Raw genomic sequence first — 16,908 nt, 5'->3', positions numbered from 1 at the left:
AATTCAGAAACTGGTGCAGAGTTGATACTAATACCAAATCTTATCTGACAATTTATTTTGCAAATATGTCCCTAAAAGAAATCTAAAATGGAGCAAAAAGCAGAAGAGGCAGAAGAGGCAGTGAATAGTAATACACCTTTTAGTAATACATCCTATTTTATTTGCCCTATTTTAGAGGGCAAATAATATCATTTAAAAATGCCATCCTCATAGCTGTTCCTGCCATCCCAACTATAATATATCCTGGCTGTGCCACTGATGCTTGTTGCATTGACAGGTGTCTCTAGCCCTGACCTGCGTTGTGTCGTTGCAGTGTGGAGTCTGCAGCAAGCCGATGGGAGACCTGCTGGGGAGCATGTTTCTGCACGGGGAGGTGGTGCACTGCAGCAGCTGCTACGAAAATGTGATCTAGGTATGAGACTTGAGGGTGGGAGGGGTAAGGTGGGAGGTGAGATGTTTGCCAGCTCCGGCCACGGTTTCGTAAACTCCTGGAGGAGATGGAAGCACTACGAATAAGAGTACACACAAACCTGAGCTTCACACAGACACGGGCCCTCAGTCCTCTGCCCCAGCTCTTCAGAACCAATCCAGACTGGTGACTGCCACCCTCCCTCCTGCCACCGGGACAGGAGCCCTGTTTTGGGAATCTCACGTGTACAAAATGCCACATTTCTGAAACACACTGATGGTCTCTTTTTCTGTGCATTTTTACAGATGTGAAAGCCCGAATTGCATCAGGACGGACAATTTGCATCTTTTTTGTTTGTTTGTTTTGTTTTGTTTTTTATGATCTTTCTACTTTGACTAGGACTGTTTTAGTTCATATGGGAATATCGCAAGTGTGTACTTTTAAAACATATTTAGGAACAGAAGGCACTCAAAACGGTTTACTTCTTGTGTAAGCGATGCGAGAATCTTGAGCTGCTGCTTGCTGCCTTATCCCAAGAACAACTCAGGGTCTGACTGGTGATCTTAGGCTCTGTGCCCCATTGTCCTTAAAGCTCTAACCAGGAGCTCTTTGGATAAGAGTCATTTTTTACAATGTTTTGGATTTCTTGTCAATATAGTCTTTATTATGCACGATGCCTTTCTATGCTAAACAATTGTTAATGTCCACTAACTGTATGGACCTTGGCTTTAGTTCCCCTGTGACCAGCTCATTCGTACCTAAAACTAACATTAGCACAGATATCTCACTGGGGCTCCCAGGACTTTGGGGGACTGGGGTGTATATCCCACAGCACATGTGTAGTACAGGAAATAAGCACCCCCAGAACACCAGACTTGGTACATTTTTCTTGCATTATTTCCATGTCTTTTCTACAAAAAAATAAATCTTTCTGCCTGCAAAAACCATCTGCACCAGACCTTGCATGACGCACAAGGCATAGCTAGCAGATACAGGTTTGTTAGTTTTCTTCTCTTTTTCATCTTTGCTGCACTAATATCCACTTGTGAAAAGCACTCATATGAGCATGGCAGAGTTGTACAAGCAATACCTGATCAGTGCAATGTAGCCTGTGAAATACTAATGGGTAGAAGTCTGCCATGACATGAGTAACGTGCTGCTTTTTAGATGGTTTACCTCATGAACGACCCTTTAAACGTGCTTTTGTTTTCCCGCCTAAAACTGTTAAGACGCTGCTAATTCTGAAACGAAGCAAGCTGCTTGTCACCTCACATCAGCTTGCTCAGTTCCTCAGGCAGAGTTTCCAGGAGAATGTGATCACTAACCTCTGAGCCCAAGTAACTTGCATTTCAGTCCTGCAGTTTATGGATATAAGTGCCTAGGGTTTTTGTTATTAAGTTACTGAACAGTATTCTTTTCAACAGAACAGAGAAGTAAGTCGTGTGTAGTAATCGTGATATTTTAAGTAATTGTGTTTAATAATGCTACAAAACATATATATTCAAGAGCTGATCCTCTATTCATGAATAAGTTATACTGGGGTCTAGGGAAGGCACAATGAGTACTAATTGCATCTTAAAGGGAGGCATGCTGTTAGAAAATAAACAGGGGACTTTAGTGGTGAGCTATACAGGAGCTGAGTGCTGCACTCTAGGGAGAGGAGGGTTCTAGTACTGCAGTGCTGCAGTGTAGCAGCTCTGCAGCTGCCCGACCCCCTCTTATTCAGTTGTATCCACTGTGTGTGTCATTAATAAGGATTGGGGGTGTGTATTAATAAACTGTGTTCAACAAACCATCTGACAAGGGAGTCCTTTAATTTTCACATTACAAAAAATAATACGCTTATTTGCATGTGTGTAAAAACAATACATCTTTTTCAACTATACATGGGCTATATGTCTCCGTGACCCCATATTGGACTAAGTAGTTAGTTAATATGGATTACAAAATTGACATTACAGCATAATGTTATTAAAAAAAACTGTGCTGCTAAAACTGTGCAGCTGAAATGTTCTGTGGCATCTTATTACTGGATTAGGTCCATAGGATTTCTTTGGCTTGCTAACAGTTTCTCAAGGGCTGTTTGCACTGAAGGTCCGACTGCACTACTGCCACTCTTGCAAAAATGAGTAAAAAAAAGTCATTTCATATAAAAACAAATAAATAGTGGGAGCAGCTGGAAGGGTTTGTCTCAGTTCCATCACAGCACTGTTGCTGTACGGTGTTGATACTTAACTTCGCCTGCTTTGAGACATCCCTGGGCAGGCACTCTGCAGCAGAGCCCAGCTAGGTGCAATGACCCCTGCTGTTTCTGGACACACAGATCGGCTCTGCTGTTCCCAGCTAGAGGGGACACTCGCAGCTCCTCTTCGTTCTTCAGAAGCTTGGGCACCACTGGTATAAAACAAGCTCACAGAAAGAGCTCTAGATTGGCTCAGGCAGAGGCCCAAGCAGCACTGTGCTGTGTGATTAAACAGATCTCTGGCTGGAAGCAGGACAGTTTGTACAGCATAATCAGGCTGGTAACGAAGTTGGTCAAGTTCTGAAAAGACCTCATTGTGTCCTCCCTTCTCGCTCCGGTTGGCAATCCAGTGTGGGTGTTCTGCAGGGACGAGTGGACCCTCAGTGGTGCCCCGCCCTCCTCACCGCCAGCTGGTGGATGTGGTGCCACAGGAGCGAGGGGTCTGACTCATTGTGGAGGATCAGAGACTCCAGGCCCTCTGCCTGGTCCAGGCTTTGCCAGTAGTCCTGTAGCCACATCTGTGCCCAGCTGCAAAACACACACACGCCACCCTGATTATTCACAAGCATGTTCTGGAAATCTGCACCTACAACCCCAAGCAGGGCACAGAGCCATGGATAAGACATATATCAGAAATGCACCAAACAGAATTTACTGCCAGCTCTCATCATCAAAGCAAACACACTGATCTTCTGGAATTCACCTGTGAGCGTATAATTTATTACATAGTAAACTGTTCAGTTTTCATACCTGTTACTGACCTGTCCCTGTAACAAAACATATTATTCTGATTAATACTACAGGTTAATCAGGTTAATTCTGCCTTCTCCGAGGAGTTTGAATGTTTTCCCTGCTTTTACATAGGTTTTTGCTGGGTGTCCTGGTTTCCTGTCACAGCTGAAGACTTGCTGTCTACGTTAATTGTCATCTCTGAACCATTCATGTGCGTATGTGCCCTGAGATGCCCTGAAGTCCCGGTCTAGGCTTTACCCTGCCTTGGGCCTGTTGTTAGCTGGGTTAGGCTCTGGCTCACTGTAATCCTGGACTGGACTACTTAGGTTCTAAAAATGGATTTTTGTTTTACATTGATGAAATCTCTTATCAAAATGACTTTTCAGTGGTTACAACTATGTAATTTTTATACATACAGTTTTGGGACCAATTTGGATAGCTGGGAGCCCTAGAGCACCCTGGGTGCCAGATTGTTCCAAGGGGCAGTGGTGGCATCCTCACCTGGGATTTGAACCCGTGATCAGGAGGCCCAGATGCTCCCAGGGTTGGGACTGTAGGGAGTTCGCGGACACAATGATCTGCGGGCAGCCCAGCCTGGCTCACCTGTCATTCTGGGCGATGTCCTCCGGTTGGCCATAGCCGGGGGTGGGCAGGGGGCAGCCCATGTGGGAGTTTCTGGCGATGTGGGGTGGGGGGGGCGGCACACGGGTGGGGGCGCGGCGGTGGGCGCGCTGGGCGGCCAGCCGCTCGTTCTCCCGGTCGCACACGAAGCACTCGAAGCCGTTGAGGTAGTTGGGCTTGGTCATGTCGTTGACCCCCCACTCGCGGGCGCGCAGGGCCTCCAGCAGCGGCGCGTTGGCGACCCCACCGGGACGCTTGAACTCCAGGAAGCGGGCGTACGCGGCGTCGTCGGCGTCCAGCTGCCGCAGGAAGTCCGCCAGGGCGCGGGGCGAGGGGAAATCGTCCACGAGCACGGCGGAGCGCGGGCTGGGCAGCCAGTCGGACGCCGAGGGCGAGCCACGGTACACCGGCACGCAACCCAAGTGCAGGGGCCGCCAGAGCTTCTCTGTCATGTAGTCGGGGCAGATCCCGTTCTCCAGGGCCAGGTGGAACTTGTACCGCGACACGAAGCTCATGAACTCGCTGTCCTCGCCCGTCGCTGTTTCCGTGTTCTCCAAGCGCTCCGGCAGCTGCCTGTTGTTCAAGCACTTCCCATAGGAATCGACCTGGGAACAGATGAGGCAGATGCTACACTCACCCATCCGGGGCTGTGTTCGCATTGGAGCAACACGAAACTGAGTGGGGACACAGTGTAAAAGGGATTGTTTCTGGGACCAGGGAAGCAAGGAGGGAGAAGGTATATATTCTACAGCACATGTGTAATACAGGGTATTAATCTTATGAAGAATCCTAACTCTTCAAAATAAGCACTCCCGAAAAAGCACCTTCCTGCGGTGCTTCCACGTCTTACAAATATCATTTCTGTCTGCGAGACCCTCTGCTTCAGACCCTGCAACCCGCCCAATCTCCCAGATACAGATGTGCTGTTGTCTGCTCCGTTTTGTGCTTTCCTGCAGTTGTATTCTCTCTAGGGCAAGCGGCACATTTGGGCCTGCGTATATTTAGTTTGGATCCGAGTGTGTGTGCACGCTCGTGCAAAGGGTCCGTTAATTCGGCACGACTGCAGAAGGCGCGTGTTTATGGAGCGTGGAGCGAAGAGAATGGGCCTGTAAGTGTGACGCTGCGGTCTCTGTCGCGGTGCCGTGGAATGCGTGTGAGAGTGAGGGGTCCCGGAGGGCGGTACCTCAATGTACTTCATGAGCTCCCGGACATAGCGATCCCGGTCAGAGGGCACATCGCAGTGGGACTGCATGTACAGGACCGGCGCCAAGCCGGCCCGGCGCCAGCGGTTCTTCTCCTGCAGGGAGACGGCGGGCGGCTGGAGCAGGTACTCCAGAGAGGGCAGCCACTGCAGGGTCAGGGGGTAATCCGACTCCCGCCTGAAGGTGGCAGTGTAGTTGAAGAGGCGGATGGCGGGCGTGTGGGACAGGACGTAGTTGTTCATGGGCGACTCCTCGTGGAACAGCGCCCACGTCTGGTGGGGCAGCCGAGGCAGGGGCGCCTCGTAGGCCCGGAAGTCGGTGCCGTAGAAGATGATGGCGGTGGTGCGCCGCTGCAGCTGCACCTTGCGCTGGCGCGTCACGAGGCAGGAGGAGCGGGCGCAGTCGACGCGCTCGGTGTCGCCGGGGAAGTGCGGGAACAGCCCTGCGCTCCACCACAGCAGGATGGGCAGCTCCCTGTTGCCCCGGGTGTCGTTGTTCCCAGGCCCGCGGTAGGAGGCGGCGACGGCAAACTCCACGTCCGACAGCGCGCTCTGCGGCCCGAACGCCTCTGCATCCGCCGGCTCCCAGCTCCGACACAGCGCCGCCCAGGACAGAGCCAAGCACAGGACCCCTGGCGCCCTGTCCCACCCCCTCCTCATCTCTCCTGGCCCTCTGCAAAGCAAACACAATGATACCGCCAATGTCCTTCTCACTCTCTCCTAGATTTCAGGACGTCAACAGAGATGGACTAGCACTCTACTTACGGGCGGCCTTCTGACTCTATTTGGTCTATCGCTGTCGTGTCCTAGTGAACCCACGTGAACATGTGTGTCCCAGTGAACCCACGTGAACTTGCATGCCCTAGTGAACCCATGTGTCGAAAAAACGTTTACCCTCTAAAACTCCTGAAATTGGAGTCAACAGCAGGTCTGCTTTTTCTCAGTACAAAGAACAGTCCTAGTCTGTATTACTTTATATATTACTGATGAGCAGTCGGAAATATACGATTCTGATTATTATATGTGATTAATATGTGACTGGGTCTGAATTAATCACACTTAATTCAGAGTGATTTACAAGAAATATATGAAATTTATATCAGGGAAGGTGTACCATCATGTACACCCAACGTAATAAAAATGAAAAATAAGGCTTAACTCAAGTGGAACTGTGATGCAAATGCTGCACTAGGTTAAATCGCAAGATTTAAACAAGTCCTCTTCCATGTTGCCTGTATATGCCTGTTAGTTCAATCCTCTCGCCTTTTGCAACTTAAAAAAATCAAGAAGAATATTTGTTATCTGACCTTGAAACTGCTGTCCACAAGAAAACTTCACTTACTGTAGATCTTGATCAGTTTAGGAAATACTTCAAGACATGATGTGCAGAAAGGCATCAAGTGTGAAGAATTTTGAATCGCCATATGCCTTTCTCATGTGGAACAAACTAACAAATTTGCTTTGTACTGCTGTATCCTGAGTGCTGAGGTTTTTTTTTTTTAAAGGAACCATGACCCTGACAATACCAAGCAGCAATAAACACAGCCTGATGGTATGGCCTCCGTGTTTACAGGGAATAAGAGTTGTAAGCTAACCACACTGCCAGTCTGAAGATCTCAGCTGCTGTCTAAACAGACTGAAGGGTGGTCAGGGCCTGATTTCTGTGGGTAGTTCGTTCCCCCATGAAGCAGAGAGGGCGGAGAAACTGTGGGCACAGAAAGTGTGTCAGAAGAGGAGAAACGGAAGGCTGGAGGGGGTTAAGGAAGAGATAAGGGACCGAAGATTGGCAGAAGCACACTGCTGAGGTGGGCTGAAATGGAGCTGGGACAGAGCTAGAATGGAGCGACAGCAGTAAGGAAGCATGAGGAAAGCGAGGAAGAGAATAGGCACTGGGCACGACCAGTGGAGTAGTCCTGGTTTATCTGCAGGAGAATTTCCTTTCGGGATCAATAAAGTCTTATCTCAAAATCACAGGGAGAAAACGAGTATCATACCAAAACAAGTCAAAGCTCTTTATACTTAAAAAATCAGACTCACAAAAACTAAAATTAAACAGAAAACAACGCATAATAAAAGAATGGCAAACTTTTGTAAGAGACGTCTGCACGACAGGAGCCTGGATGAATTATTATTCCGGGAAATTCTTTGAGTGATAAAAATGTTAAGATGATGTTTGCACTTTCTCTGTTGTGGTAAAGCGAATACACATTTCTCGTTGCACGAAAACAAAGCTCATGCCTCGAATATCCCGTTTAGCTAAGCGTGTGGACAGGACGAAGCCCAGATACTTAAAACACAACCCATATTACCGCACAGAAAACCGAGTCCCCGTATTGTACTTAGCTAACAAGAGAAAAAACATTTTCCAAACTGCGGGAATCGTGGATGTAAAAGGGCTAGGAAACTTCCCCCGTTTCCGTTTTTAATGTCCACGTACACATCTCACATCGCATCACTGGGCGAGACGCTATCCCTCCCGCAGACTGACCAGCACAGAGTTCAATAAAAAAAACACACACACAAAGTGACAGATACATTTGAAACGAGTAAACTCATAAAGATACCAAAAATATGCATCCTACCGTTTCCAGAAGGAAGCATAAAAATTGCTTGGACCGCCTCTGGAGGCGACTGTGTGTAGTGTGTAGTGTATACTGTACGTGTGCCCACCCGCTAGCGTGGTGCAGGAAGTGACTGGGAAGAGGGGGGATTAACCACTGAAATAGGATTTGTTTTTACGCTTAGCTGGAGGAAACATTTGAATATTTAAAATGAACCTCTCGGTCGACCATAAATGTTTAGAAACCCACATCGCCGTTCCGTAAATCCCAGAGAATTATGTTTATGTCGCGCACGGATACATTTCGCGACCCAGTTTCACCTCAACCCAGCCTCCTTTCGGCCACCAGGCGAAAAACCCAACAACCCCTCACTCGACGTGCCCGCCCCCAGTGGGGCTCGGGAGCGCGCACGGTCACGGAGGTGAGGACGGAGACGCGCGGCACCTGCGAGTGCACGTTTAAATCTCGGCGAGAAGTGCGGAGACAACAGAGAGAGATACGTGGGTCGCGCCAGGGCTGATCAGAATGAGGTAAATCACCCTACCGCCACGGGTCCTAGCTATAGTGACCGAAAATGAGCGTTTACTGTCGGATATCGGACCGGTTCTCCCGTGTATGTGGCGTCCCAGATTGATAGATTTTAAAGCTATTGTACGAATGCACAATGCAGTCTGGTGCAAAAGAAAATGTCAAGAGATTTGCAGAAATGCACCAGAGTTGCGTTTGCCTGCAGGCAGAACACAATGCGTTTGTGTTTCGGGGCTGGGGTGAGCTCGCCCAAAGTGCGGCAGCTGCCTGTGTCGCTGCTGTCATTATTAATGTTTAGCGTGCCGGTAAAATAGTGAGCGTAAGTAAACTCATGACAGGAGGAGCTTGCGCAATGTGAAGCCGGCTCCTTCCTGCCAAATAGTGCTCCGCAAGCGGGGCTGTGTGTGCAGGCGCCGAGGTGGGAACTTCTGCTTGTCCGACAGTGTGAATTAATGATAATAATAAAAAAAAAACTGCTTGCAAACTTGCTTGATTCAGCCGCCCCCAATACTCGGAACTCATCCGGTTATTTACTTGTGTTGTCGATGCGGGTTTCGGAACTCGTCTCTCGTTTCACATCCCTATTCTGCACGTCTGACATTCATGCGTCTGTGCCCGCGGGTTCCTCTTTAAACACAACGTGGTTCTGTCCGCACAGAGCCTAGCCCGGGAGCAGCTCTGTGTCTCATGGGTGGTTGTCTTTTTTTTCGGTTCTTAATCCCAGGCTAGCTCATCGATTCGATATCGGTTTTTATCTGTTTGGGGGATTATTTGTAATTTTGCTTTCAGCTCTTAAAAGGTCAAACGGGAGGTGAGATGGGGCACAATCCCGTTCGAGATGTCTGAATTTCAGAACTGCCCTCGTTCAGGCGTGTCGCCTCGGGTCTAATCAATCACACTGAGTCCCTGCTGAAGAAGAAAAAAAACGCTAATTCTGGGTGTGTCTGATACAGTGTGCCTTTCTGTTCATCATCTAGTCAGTGGAAGCAGACCTCCTACAGCAGGGTATTCTGACCCTGAGGGCTGACCAAAGAAATGAGTTGCTTAAAAGTCTAAACAAGCAAGCAGGTCCATGAAGTAATCAATTAGCACTGGAGCTGTAGAGCTCAGCTGTAATGAAAACCTGCAGGAACCCCCCAGGATCAGGGCTTGGAACCACTGATATAGATACCAGCACTGAGTGACTTTTGAGTCCATTTTTCATTTTCTTGAATGCTGCAGGGGTTCCTAATCCTGGTCTTGTCGGCTTTCGTTCCAGCCCTGCTCTCTGATACAGATTAAACCCTTAGCTGAATTCATAACGGGACTGCTTTCAAGTCTTACATATGTTAGAAGTTGTCTTTTGACTATTGTATTTGATAAATATAGTAAGATCTCAGACTTGGAGTAGAACCTGCAAGGCATTCAGATTCAAACAGCTTGTTGACTCAATTAAGGCCTCAGTTAGGAAACTGAGCTCAGCTGGCATGGAACAAGCAGGGGTGGGGGGCCTTCAGAACCAGGATTGGAGGCCCCTGGGTCGCAGTGCTTGAATATAATCAGGACTTCAGCGTTCAAGTGCAGTCAGTCCCAGGACCTGCAGCACTTGGTGGCCCTGAATGAGACTGTGGTACAAAGCTGTATTAAACCAGCTATGTTTTCTGTTTAGAACACATGGTTTGTGAATCTATTGAAAAAGCCAGAGTTTAAAGCTGTGCACAAAGACAGCACATTGTTTTCACTACAAGCTCCCAGTTCCTTCACACTCCTGGCACCAAGGAGGTTACTGGCCAGCCCCCTAATGACGATATCTTCAAAAGAGTGATTTTATTTTCCAAAAACCCAACTCTTATGTCAGTGATCACAGTGCTGAATTTATGCTGGGGTGTCAAACTGAGTACCCGGGGTCTTCTGATTCTTGTATGACTGAGAACAGCTTGTGTAATTAATTAACAGCAGAATTATTGATACTTCTAGCCAGGCTTGAAGGTGTTTGATCTGTATTTGTACTTTTAATGAAGTGCCTTCTTTCAGTAATGAAATGTAAATGCCCTTAAGAAAAATCTTTGTCTAATTAGTCAAACACTTCAACTATCTGGATAGGACCAAAAAAACAAAATGGAAGTGACCAGGCCCTGCAGGCACTGCGTTTGACGCCACTGACTTACTGTGGAGGAGGGGCTCGGACTGTAGCGGCTGGCTGTTCTGGGTGGGCATCACCGGGGGGCCCGTCCTGAGCGCTCTTCTCAGTCGGTTCAGTTTATTGTCAGATGCACAAGTGCAATGAAATGAATGCTTATTTGCATGCATGCTTCAATACAGGGACATTAAGGAAACACCAAAAACATAAACACAGAACAGTGGCAGCAACAACAAGTTAAATAGCTAGAGAAAAAAAAGCATATCAGTGTGAGCCAGTGGTAGGGGTAGAGTTCAATAATCTGACAGCATTGTGGGAAGAAACCATCTCTGAATCTGGAGTTGCGTGCCTTTATGCTCCTATAACGCTTACCAGTGGGGAAGGGGGAGAAAAATGAGAAACCAGGATGACTGGTAGGTTGTGTGGGGTGTGTTTCTGCAGGTGGGTGTGAGCGAGCCCCAGAACCCCAGAACCCCAGAACGCCCTCTTCTGCCGCCATGAGTGGGAAGAGTCTCCTGCTGAAGGTCATCCTGCTGGGCGACGGCGGTGTGGGCAAGAGCTCCCTGATGAACCGCTACGTGACGGACCGCTTCGACTCGCAGTCCTTCCACACCATTGGCGTGGAGTTCCTGAACCGCGACCTGGAGGTGGACGGGCGCTTCGTCACGCTGCAGATCTGGGACACTGCGGGCCAGGAGCGCTTCAAGAGCCTGCGCACGCCCTTCTACCGCGGCGCCGACTGCTGCCTCCTCACCTTCGCCCTGGACGACGCGCAGAGCTTCCGCAACCTGGGCTGCTGGAAGAAGGAGTTCATCTTCTACTCCGACGTGCGCGACACCGAGCGCTTCCCCTTCGTGGTGCTGGGCAACAAGGTGGACAAGGAGGACCGGCAGGTGAGCGAGGAGGAGGCGCGGGCCTGGTGTCAGGAGAACGGCGGCTGCCCATACTTCGAGACCAGCGCCAAGGACGACACCAACGTAGGCGAGGCCTTCGAGGCGGCCGTGCGGCAGGTGCTGGCCGCCGAGGAGCAGCTGGACCACTCTCTGCTGGGCAGCGCCATCGATCTCCATGGCAACCGCAAGCCCACCCGCACCTCCTGCTGTTAAGCCCCCCAACCTCTCCCACACCCACCACACCCGGCCCCAGTTCTTAGGCCCCATTTCCCTCCCTCTCAAAAAGCCCTTCATGCCCCTAGCAGTCACATGAAAAATGCCAAGGAGAGACACCCGTATGTCAGCTGTCATAGGAGGGGAACCACAAAAAATGGGAGCTGCTCCATTTGCTCCGTCCTTCATCCCTTCCTCAGAGGGCTCCTTCTCGTCCGTGCTGTTTGGACCCAGGGCCAGTAGCTCCACAAAGCCTGGGGCTTTCAGTTTCTGGATCACTTGTTGTTTGTCTCCGTTGGAGTGGGAGTGGGAGCTGGCGTTGGAGAGGCAGCCCAGGCCCCGTTCCCTTTGGAGGGGTCCTGAGAAAGCTTCGCTCGCAGTCGCCGTTCAGGGGTCTCCCTTTAGAAAGCAGGCCCCTGCCAAAACACCAGTGCCCTGCTATCTCTGTGTTGTGTCCTGTTGAAGCCGAGACGTAACGTGCCCACCCCAGAGTGGGGATAGATCCGAGCCTGTGTGTGCGTGTGTGAATCCTGCCATCGAGACAAACGGGGCTGGGGAGAATTGAGCTGTGTTTTTGTACTACTGCTTGATCTTTATATCTCTTTTGTTTCGTGTTGCTTCAGCTCATTTCCAGATGCACTAAAGTGCGGAGCTTACAAAATGCCGCTGGGATTTGGGATAGTTTTGAAAAACGTTCAGGGCTGGTGAAAACTTTCTAAAAGAAGGGAAGTTTTTTTTTTCCATTTTTAAAAAGGGATACGGAGTTTTGCCTTTGTACGGTACGTTACTTTTCTGTGTTTAATTTATTGTGAGGATGGGTTACGAACAGCCCCAGTTGTTTTGTGTTTTTGTTATTTTAAGAACAAATTATTTTTAAAACTTGCTGCTGTGCTTTTATACTCTGCTAACTAGACTTTGTAAACCGGAGTAAGTGCTCTTCTGGATGGTCAGAGCTTCTGTCAGGGACAGGCCGTGCTGTATAGAACAAGCCAGAACTTTCATCGGCCTTCACAAACACACAGGGCTCTCGTCTGGTGGGGGGACAGTCTCCACCACTGCCATTAACTTGGCAGATATTCCCTGCCTGTCTTTGTCCTCACTCATGGCCGTTCCTATGCACAATTTCGTCCCTTTACTCTTCCTTTCTTACTGGCATTCAGTGGAAAACAAACAAACCAGTTTCTCCTCTCCTTCAGACCTGCGTCAGTTTCCAGTCTAGACCTATCCTTGTAAACTTTTGCTCTTCCTGTTAGAAAACGGTGAGCAACTGTGGTTTTGGAGCAAAATGCTGTTCATACCCCCCCCCCGTGCACAATTATCCCTGTCGACCCAAAAGTGAAACCGGTGGATCTGCTTCCTGTATGCCGATTCTGCTCTAAGACCACCTAGGGTGATGCCATCTCTGACTTTCTCCCGTGCCACCAGCTGCAGGGGTGCAGAACACAGCCGCCTGGCACTGGCATCGCCGCAGGCTGTGCACAAAGTCTGAGCAGCTTTTCAGGGCTTCAGGATTTGCGTTTTCTGCTGCACTAGGTGTATCATACCCTTGTTCTTTTCTGAAAAGAAACCAACTTGCTGGGGCCTGATTTAAAATGCTTTAAGTAAGGAAAGACAGAGGCTTTCAAAGTGGGGGTGGTCACAGTATATAGTCATCTGGCCTCTTCAGACAGTTGTGCGCCGATGACCCTTAATGGTTTGGAGCGCGTATGGGTGGCCCACAGGCCCGTGAGAGTGTCTTCCTTGTGTGCCCACTGGCCTGTGTACGTTCCTTTGCCTGGCAGTGCACAGTCTTCACAGCGTGGTTGGTAAAATGAGACGATTACCATAATAAAAAAAAAGCACCCTGGGTGAATCCAGTTTCAAGAGCATGAAAAGGAAAAGTTCTAGAACGAGTGTTAACTGCACTCATTGTTTCGAGTTCTCTTCGGTTTCTCGAATTGCTTTTGGCACAATTGGCTCATATTAATTATTTTCTGAGGAGTTTTGTGGAGAGACGGGGGAGGACTGGTATTTCCGTTATAAGATGGGGCCTACAGAAAAGCTAAAAATGGTGGAACTTTTTGACGGGTGTGAACGTGGCAGGATTGTACCTATGGAACTCGGCAGGGAACCCTGAATTCCATTCTACAATACGGTACCTTTTTTTTTTTAAGAGTTACAATCTTATTTCGAGTACTGGTCAGCAATCCTCCTGCAAGAAGGGATTTATCCTCCCCTGGTTTTGAAGAGCTGAGAGCAGTCTTTGCTTCACATGCCAGCCTGATACTGATATTCTCTAGGGTGCCAGCTGTTTCAGCAGTGTGCTGTTAGTGTACTAATGGGCACCCATAAGTAGTGAGGGCTTTCACCAAATGGGATAGCTGTAAAACTGTGTCAAGTTTAAATCTGAATAAGACTCTCTGGACTAGTTTCACAGTCCCCATCCTTGATTAACGCCAGTTCTGACTCCCCTTAAAAATGTTAGGTGAGAATAAGTTCTGTGTAGTATGTAGAATAGGTAGGTAACTCAAGAACAGAATGAATCGGGGTCTGTGAAACTCATTCTTGTCAGTGCGGCTGTGAAGCCTGGATGTCACTGCAGAAACAGTGTTACTTGGCTCTCTGGCCATAAACCATGTGTTATATTTAAATCTGTGGTCACGGCTATGCAGACTGCCCCCTGCTGCTCAGCATTGGTACTGAAACCATACACACTGCACTGTTTTTAACTCAGCTGCTGTGTCAATATTTCCATCAAATGTTTGGTGGGTTCACATCTGTCTGGGCTTGATGTCAAAGTACAAAGTTAGATAATAAGAAAGAGGATATTTGGCCAATGTAGCATGTGACCTCACAGTCTAAGCATGGCTGAAGCTAGCAAGCGCACAGTGTATTAATAGTGTAGTAACAGTGTTATAATACTACAGTAATTAGAGAGCAGTGGTAATTGTGTGAAATAATCTACTTGCTGTGCACTGAAAGCACACAATGGCTAACTAAAAGGTACTTGTTACAGTTTGCATTAAGTTTAAAACTCTGGATTTACAACCTAAGACTTTGTTTTGTTCTCTAAATCTGTTACAGACTGTGAATCGTGTAAGTAGGTCATTTTTGCAGAAGTGATGCCCAGTGTGTGATGAGAAAACAAGCAGTTTGAATGTCTCTTTGCCACCTGGAGCAGAACTCTTCAAGAGCTGCCACAAGGTGGCACTAATGTGCACAATGGACAATAGCAGTATTGTACCAACACTGCGTGAAGCTGGTGTCCATTGTCAAATGGAAGGGATACTTCTGTTCCTTTCAGAAATCATCTGAATCATGGAAGGACACCAGCTCTGTCCACGTGGTGGACTGGCCTGTGCTAAGAAGCTTTCAGTACAGTGAGGGACATGACCTGTTGTGTTTTACTTATTATATTGCTGTATAAGGGGTATCAAGTGATTGACCTAGTTGAAATAAACACTGAAGAGCTCACATTCCAAATCTTTTTATATATTTATTTTTAGATTGCGATTTCCGGTACATTTTGTATGTTACATGTATGTAATCCTAGCCAATGGGATTTAATGGTACGTCATTACGATGGTATTGCGAACTTTGAGTTCTCTGAAGTATGTTACAATGTGTGGCTCTTGCAGGATAGAGGAAAATTAACCAATTGCATATTGTAGAGTTAATGACAGTACATGGTTATCCTGTAGCCCACTGCTGAACTCAGTGTATAATTCAGTACTGCCAAGTGTGTCCTTACATCCTGCAGCCTTCCACAGCCAGACTATGATCTCTAATTGTACAACTAATTCAGAGGCCGCAGGGCAGTGAGGTAGCGGGAGCTGCCTTAAGGTACAGCAAGGATGTACAGTATGGGAAAACAAGCACAAAAAGGAGCAGGCACAAACACAAACGGTATTGGGCACAGTGCTTGGGCCCTTGTGCATAGTGGCGTGGGTGGGGGGCATGGCTTAGTGGCTGTGTGAGGATACACTTAATATTACAGGAAAAATCGTCAGCCGGCCCTCCTTTGTGGCTGGTATCTTGGTTGTATCAGACTTTATTTCAAACGTACGATGCTTTTATAATGAGTGTGTAACCACCGCTATATCAAACCTGACCCAGAAAGCTGCATCTAGCTAAATCTAGTGAACGGGGCTGAGGGTACAGGGTTTCTGTGGCTGCGTTGTGAACCCTCACCTTTCCTGCAGAGAAATTGCTGTTTCCTGGGCCCAGGGCCCAGAGCTGAACCTGGTACAGAGGAAGTTTACGGTTTATTGCACTAAGGAAGACGAGACTCTGTTTACAAACTGAATGAATGCTGTTGAAAATGGAAATAATAAAATACAGAATCCAAACCGCACCTGGCGTTTCTCTTCCCTGTTTCTCGTCTCTCCTCCCCAACTTGTTAGCAGTGAACTGAAGCTACTGTCCCATCTTCCTGTAGGGCGGCTGGACACAGCTGTGCACTTGCAAAAATCCTGCATCTTCACTCGGGCTTCTTGTTTAATTTGTACAATGTTACAGCTAAAGGCTTAAAAGATGATGAAACGAGTGTGTATGCTTAACGTTCTGAACATAGAGGGAGGTGTAAGATGGGCAATTACACTAATTAAAGAGCTAAGAACAGGGATGGTTTGGAAGCCAGCAGATGTTTCCACTGCTCAGGATGGGACATACGCCGTGCTGTGAAATAATTAAGATAGTGGAAAAGAGGACTTCCCTCTCCTGCTTACTGGTATTCATTCCAAGCAAGTTCTTCTACTTGTTGCATAGTTTAATCCCTTCCTCAACTAAAAATACCTAGTCATTTTCTTTTGATTACCAAACACCACATTTTAAGTTACCTTACCATTGAAAGGCGGAGCTGAAGACCATGATGGTAATGAAATCGATTAACGAAAGATTTAAACTCTGGTAGATTAAATATTGAGATTACCACTATCAGAGTTGGGAATCTGACTATACATGCATTTTTCACGTTGAAACTAAACTGCACAGGATCCTGTATTGGCTCTCCGAGAACAAGGGTGTCAGTGATTCCTAGACTTTCCAATATAATCGAGTGCCTGTACATCATCCAGACTTTTCTTAATTAGGTAATTCTTCGAATTAAGATAGAATTCAAGTACTTTGTCATCTTGATCTTGAAATGGACCAGGACACAGAACAGGAAAAGGCCTGTGAATCAGTAATATGGAGCAAGCCATGGGGCATTTATCAGAGCATTTAACTTGACGTTTTTGTCATTTGGAAAAATAAACCTATTCACCCAAGCAGACTAGAACTGAGGTTCCCAGTGCCCTTCATCTCAAAGGCACTGGGAGGCCTTTAGCTATAGAAGGGGATCCGTTTCATCCATCACTGCAGTGCAGCCCAGATGAGGGTAATGGGCAGGAGCCAGTCTGCACCAGCAGTC

The 16,908-nt window shown here is 47.8% G+C and overlaps 3 protein-coding genes across 19 annotated transcripts in view; 2 read left to right on the top strand and 1 right to left on the bottom strand.

Moving 5' to 3' along the window:
* znf185 (zinc finger protein 185 with LIM domain) overlaps positions 1-2,202 on the top strand; it is a 31,159-nt gene extending 28,957 nt beyond the window's left edge. For 14 of the 16 annotated variants that reach the window (XM_088924449.1, XM_088924438.1, XM_088924448.1 and 11 more), the window contains 2 exons: positions 314-412; positions 715-2,202. In XM_088924449.1, the coding sequence (XP_088780575.1) occupies positions 314-412 (99 nt within the window). In that variant the 3' untranslated portion in view covers positions 715-2,202. Of the gene's footprint in view, positions 1-313 lie in introns of all 16 variants that reach the window. The other 2 variants (XM_088924447.1, XM_088924450.1) reach the window with 1 other exon arrangement.
* A 5-nt stretch (positions 2,203-2,207) lies between these two features.
* pofut4 (protein O-fucosyltransferase 4) lies at positions 2,208-7,859 on the bottom strand. 2 transcript variants are annotated; one of them, XM_088924454.1, is made up of 4 exons: positions 7,788-7,859; positions 5,188-5,878; positions 3,987-4,609; positions 2,208-3,179 (listed from the first exon to the last, which is right to left on the bottom strand). In XM_088924454.1, the coding sequence occupies exons 2-4, from the start codon at positions 5,863-5,865 to the stop codon at positions 3,032-3,034; spliced, it is 1,449 nt and encodes a 482-aa protein (XP_088780580.1). In that variant the 5' UTR covers positions 5,866-5,878; positions 7,788-7,859; the 3' UTR covers positions 2,208-3,031. The 2 variants fall into 2 exon arrangements, with proteins under 2 accessions (XP_088780580.1, XP_088780581.1); XM_088924455.1 differs by lacking the exon at positions 7,788-7,859 and adding an exon at positions 6,513-6,523.
* A 334-nt stretch (positions 7,860-8,193) lies between these two features.
* rab9b (RAB9B, member RAS oncogene family) lies at positions 8,194-15,844 on the top strand. Its single transcript, XM_088924435.1, has 2 exons — positions 8,194-8,296; positions 10,855-15,844. The coding sequence occupies exon 2, from the start codon at positions 10,911-10,913 to the stop codon at positions 11,517-11,519; it is 609 nt and encodes a 202-aa protein (XP_088780561.1). The 5' UTR covers positions 8,194-8,296; positions 10,855-10,910; the 3' UTR covers positions 11,520-15,844.
* The last annotated feature ends 1,064 nt before the right edge of the window (positions 15,845-16,908 follow it).

The sequence above is a fragment of the Atractosteus spatula genome, chromosome 9, assembly GCF_055471065.1.
Source record: "Atractosteus spatula isolate fAtrSpa1 chromosome 9, fAtrSpa1.hap1, whole genome shotgun sequence".
NCBI lineage: Eukaryota > Metazoa > Chordata > Actinopteri > Semionotiformes > Lepisosteidae > Atractosteus > Atractosteus spatula.
The sequence above is the reverse complement of the archived record's forward strand: the minus strand, read 5'-3'. Positions and strand labels throughout refer to the sequence as shown.

Excerpts from the sequence above, each read along its gene's own strand:
- pofut4 (XM_088924454.1), bottom strand. The coding sequence starts at position 5,865 with ATGAGGAGGGGGTGGGACAGGGCGCCAGGGGTCCTGTGCTTGGCTCTG. Across the intron at positions 4,610-5,187 it reads AGCTCATGAAGTACATTGAG|GTCGATTCCTATGGGAAGTG; the intron begins GTACCGCCCTCC and ends ATCTGTTCCCAG. Across the intron at positions 3,180-3,986 it reads GACATCGCCCAGAATGACAG|CTGGGCACAGATGTGGCTAC; the intron begins GTGAGCCAGGCT and ends TGTGTTTTGCAG.
- rab9b (XM_088924435.1), top strand. The coding sequence starts at position 10,911 with ATGAGTGGGAAGAGTCTCCTGCTGAAGGTCATCCTGCTGGGCGACGGC.